Source organism: Centruroides sculpturatus, unplaced genomic scaffold, assembly GCF_000671375.1.
Source record: "Centruroides sculpturatus isolate CEXI.00-Female unplaced genomic scaffold, Cexi_2.0 scaffold1569, whole genome shotgun sequence".
NCBI classification, from domain to species: Eukaryota; Metazoa; Arthropoda; class Arachnida; order Scorpiones; family Buthidae; genus Centruroides; species Centruroides sculpturatus.
In genome coordinates, this window is record NW_019385761.1 from 48,025 (window position 1) to 52,987 (window position 4,963).

General features: G+C 40.0%; 1 protein-coding gene across 1 annotated transcript; it reads left to right on the plus strand.

Annotated features, from left to right (window-relative positions):
- The first annotated feature begins 2,338 nt into the window (after positions 1–2,338).
- On the plus strand, positions 2,339–2,947 carry LOC111641864. Its single transcript, XM_023388113.1, has one exon. It carries the CDS (start codon positions 2,339–2,341, stop codon positions 2,945–2,947), a length of 609 nt encoding a protein of 202 aa, XP_023243881.1.
- Positions 2,948–4,963: the final 2,016 nt, after the last annotated feature.

Consider the following 4,963-nt stretch of genomic DNA (forward strand, 5'->3'; position numbering starts at 1 on the left):
AAACTCCCTCTCTCGGGAGTAAAATGTAAACTTAGAAGTGTCACCATTTCGGAATGGCAAGACAGGTGGACTAACTCCAGCAAAGGGAGATGTACATTTTGGTTGTTACCAAATCTCGAAGAACGAGTTAGAGACTTACACTGGATTCCTACAAACCACATTACCAGCCAAGTATTAACTGGCCATGGTAATTGCAACGCATACTTACAGCGTATTGGTAAAAAACAACAGTAGTTGTGTTTGTGGCAAAGAGTTACAAGACATGGATCATCTGTTAAGTAAATGTTACAGATACGAACTACAGAGAGTTGAGCTCCCAGCGATCCATCAGCTAAGCAGCACTAACCTTAATCTGGACTTATATCTAATGATACGGGATAAAAATCTCACTTGCGATCTATTCTCCTTCTTTAGAAGGATATTGATGTAAAGGTTGGGGAAAGTGTACCCCAAGTCTACTGCATCGGAAAGCTTCCAGTGGCCTCTGTAAGGCGAGCAAGAGTGCCCCAATAGTTTAATGTTAATTTTATTTATTTTGTAATGAAAAATTTGTTGTTTTATCTGTTGTAATGAAACATTGTAATAAAGAAACGTTTTCCTTGTGGTGCGATAGTGGGACAGGCAGGACTCTGATCCCCTAGTAGGGGAAATGATGATTACTCAAAAAAAAAAAAAAAATGATGAATGTCCCTATCTACTGGGTCCGAGTCCCTAAATTTTTAAGTGTGCGACTTTTGTGCGGTTATTTTGAGGCTACTGTGCGTTTTAGATGGCTTTTGGTTGGTGTTTGTCACTAATCTTTTAAGTCGATCACACTCTTGACCCACTGTCGCTTACCTACTCGGGGTGGCCCTGTTGCCCTTTCTAGGGGTGCTAAAAGCGACTTCTATTCAGCATTTTTTGCTGCTGTTCTTTGTTTTATTTTACTAATCTTTTCCTCCCTCCATGCTATAAGCATGGATGGGGAGGATATGGAGAAGGAGGGATCGATGATACGATCGTCAGGGGATGTGGAGGTATGCAACGCCAGGATTCGGAGTATAAAGGACAAATTGGATAAGTACTTGGAGGATAATTCTAATTCCAAACTGAGGACCCATGCCAACTGTATAATGAACTTTTTTGACAGGATATTAAACGTATTTGAGGATACCCATAAGTGTGAAGACGTCAACTTGAAAGTTATCGAACAGAAGATTGATCAACTACTAGCCAACAGTGTGAAGACAGGCCAACATACTAGCTATGCGGATGTGGTGAGGAAGACAGATGTTACCCCTATTGGATCAAGGTCTGGCACAGTCATTTTGGTGGATAGTAAGGATGGCANCATGCAAAATGAAAAAGAAATATATCATGACAAATTCAGACTTGATGACCGGTGCACTGTGCACCAAGCCGAACTTTTTGCCATACTTCAATCAGTGAGATGGATCATCTCCACCCGACTGACCGGCTCCATCATTATTGTAAACACTGATAGTAAAGCTGCTATTTGCTCTCTGCAGCAGTTTAATGATAGAAATATTATGGCATTAGAAATTAAGAACTTAATTAACAAACATGAACTGAATATTAAAATAAGGTGGGTTAAAGCCAACGTAGGCATTATGGGCAATGAAAGAGCAGATGCTCTGGCCAACGAGGCCACTTTACAGAGTGAAATAGCATATAACAAAATACCATTGTCCTATATTAAGAAAATGCTTCGACAAGAATCCATACAGGAATGGCAAGAGGAGTGGAGCTACAGTGAGAAGGGACGGCATACCTTCTGGTTGCTTCCTAACACTCAAGAAAGAATACATAATCTAAACTGGCTCCCAATAGATCATATAATGACACAACTGTTGACTAATCACTGCAATACTAAATAATACCTGAATAGGATCGGAAAACATCAAGATATATCTTGTGAATGTGGAAATGGAAACCACAGCTTAGAACATGTTATAAATGACTGTTCTAAATACGACATGGATAGGATGCAGCTACGGCTGTTAATCACAGAATGCCTGAATACCACTGAATTGGATTTATACAGAATCATTAGGACTAAAACATTAGCCCAAGATATGAAAACCTTCACGCACAAAGTTCTGTCGTGAGGGAGGAAGGGAGCGAGTTGCTCCCTTAGCGACAAGAGTCGCAATCATGTAAAGGCAAGATGCCTATGTTTTAATGTATTGTATTAAATTAGTTGTATGTATTAAGACTTTTAAAAGTATTATTGTAAATAAGAAATAAAGATAGTGTTTCCCTTGTGGTGCAGATAGCGGGACAAGGGTGACTCTGATCCCCGATTGGGGAAATGATGACTATCCAATGAAATAATAAAATGAAATGTCCCTATCTCCCGGCCTTTGTTGTTATTAACAACGAGAACAAAGTTTATGAAGATAAAATCAGACTAAGTGATAGTTGTTCGGTGTTTCAGGCTGAATTAAAAGCAATCGAGATGGCTGTTGAATGGATCTCAGTTAATTGTGAATCGAACAAGGTATTGATAAACACAGACAGTAGATCAGCAATTCACGCCCTCCAGAGGTTTCAAGATACCAGTTTAACTGCAGTCAACATAAAAACTACTATACGGAAATATAAACTTAATATAAAATTTCGTTGGGTGAAAGCCCACTCGGGCATTGTTGGGAATGAAATCGCGGATCGGGCGGCTAAGGAGGCTACACATCTAGCGGATATAACTTATAGCAAACTCCCTCTCTCGGGAGTAAAATGTAAACGTAGAAGTGTCACCATTTCGGAATGGCAAGACAGGTGGACTAACTCCAGCAAAGGGAGACATACATTTTGGTTGTTACCGAATCTCGAAGAACGAGTTAGAGACTTACACTGGATTCCTACAAACCACATTACCAGCCAAGTATTAACTGGCCACGGTAATTGCAACGCATACTTACAGCGTATTGGTAAAAAACAACAGTAGTTGTGTTTGTGGCAAAGAGTTACAAGACATGGATCATCTGTTAAGTAAATGTTACAGATACGAACTACAGAGAGTTGAGCTCCCAGCGATCCATCAGCTAAGCAGCACTAACCTTAATCTGGACTTATATCTAATGATACGGGATAAAAATCTCACTTGCGATCTATTCTCCTTCTTTAGAAGGATATTGATGTAAAGGTTGGGGAAAGTGTACCCCAAGTCTACTGCATCGGAAAGCTTCCAGTGGCCTCTGTAAGGCGAGCAAGAGTGCCCCAATAGTTTAATGTTAATTTTATTTATTTTGTAATGAAAAATTTGTTGTTTTATCTGTTGTAATGAAACATTGTAATAAAGAAACGTTTTCCCTGTGGTGCGATAGCGGGACAGGCAGGACTCTGATCCCCTAGTAGGAGAAATGATGATTACTCAATGAAAAAAAAAAATGATGAATGTCCCTATCTACTGGGTCAAAGTCCCTAAATTTTTAAGTGTGCGACTTTTGTGCGGTTATTTTGAGGCTACTGTGCGTTTTAGGTGGCTTTTGGTTGGTGTTTGTCACTAATCTTTTAAGTCGATCACACTCTTGACCCACTGTCGCTTGCATACTCGTAGCGGCCCTGTTGCCCTTTCTAGGGGTGCTAAAAGCGACTTCTATTCAGCATTTTTTGCTGCTGTTTTTTGTTTTATTTTACTAATCTTTTCCTCCCTCCATGCTATATGCATGGATGGGGAGGATATGGAGAAGGAGGGATCGATGATACGATCGTCAGGGGATGTGGAGATATGCAACGCCAGGATTCGGAGTATAAAGGACAAATTGGATAAGTACTTGGAGGATAATTCTAATTCCAAACTGAGGTCCCATGCCAACTGTATAATGAACTTTTTCGACAGGATATTAAATGTATTTGAGGATACCCATAAGTGTGAAGATGTCAACTTGAAAGTTATCGAACAGAAGATTGATCAACTACTAGCCAACAGTGTGAAGACAGGCCAACATACTAGCTATGCGGATGTGGTGAGGAAGACAGATGTTACCCCTATTGGATCAAGGTCTGGCACAGTCATTTTGGTGGATAGTAAGGATGGCACCGAAGACGCAGAGTGTATTAAGAGAAAGATGAAAAATCATATAAATCCTGGAAATCTGAAGGTGGGCATTTTGAAGATGTGTAAGATAAGAAATAAAACGTTACTTGTTTAAGTGGAGGGAAAGAAACGTTACTTGTTGAAGTTGTAATAAAGAAACGTTTTCCCTGTGGTGCGATAGCAGGACAGGGAGGACTCTGATCCCCTAGTAGGGGAAATGATGATTACTCAATGAAAAAAAAATGTCCCTATCTCCACAGTTTGTGTGTCCACAGCTTGCAAGAATACGGTCGTCTTGTATTTATTTGAACTGTGATGGTTATGTGGGTAATTTATATCGTTTGGTCTCGTCAGAAGCCATCTATCGTAGAGTGTTTAAAATTTTAAAATTAATGTTTTTAGAACGTTCAATTTTACGTGGTTTTAGATGTTAGTTTTAAAGGAAGGGTTATATATTATTCTTATATATTGTCCAGTTTTACTTGTATCTATTTTAGGTCTTCTGGTGTTAGTAGTTTTAATAGTTTATTTTGGACTTGTTCTGCCGAGAAATCTTTTTAGACAGGTGCGGCGGGACTTTGGGACGTTGTCCCTATCTCAACAGGCTGAACTTATAGCCATAAGCAAAGCAGTGGATTGGGTCAGCCAGCACCACACTACTTATAAGAACATCAACATCATTACTGACAGTGCCTCGGCTATAGCCCTACTAAAAACTAACTCCTGCAACCCCTTTGCCACCAACATCCAAAACGAGATCAACACCTCTTCATGCCAGTTTTACATCAATTGGACTAGAGCCCATGTCGGCACTCTTGGGAACGAGAGGGCAGACCTCCTTGCCAAGGAGGCCTCGATGAACCAGGATATTCCCTGTGCATACAACAAGATAAACACCAAGGCGATCAAAAACCTATTATGGGA

Bases quoted from the DNA above. Each gene is read 5' to 3' on its own strand.
- LOC111641864 (XM_023388113.1), top strand. From the start codon at position 2,339: ATGAAATGTCCCTATCTCCCGGCCTTTGTTGTTATTAACAACGAGAAC.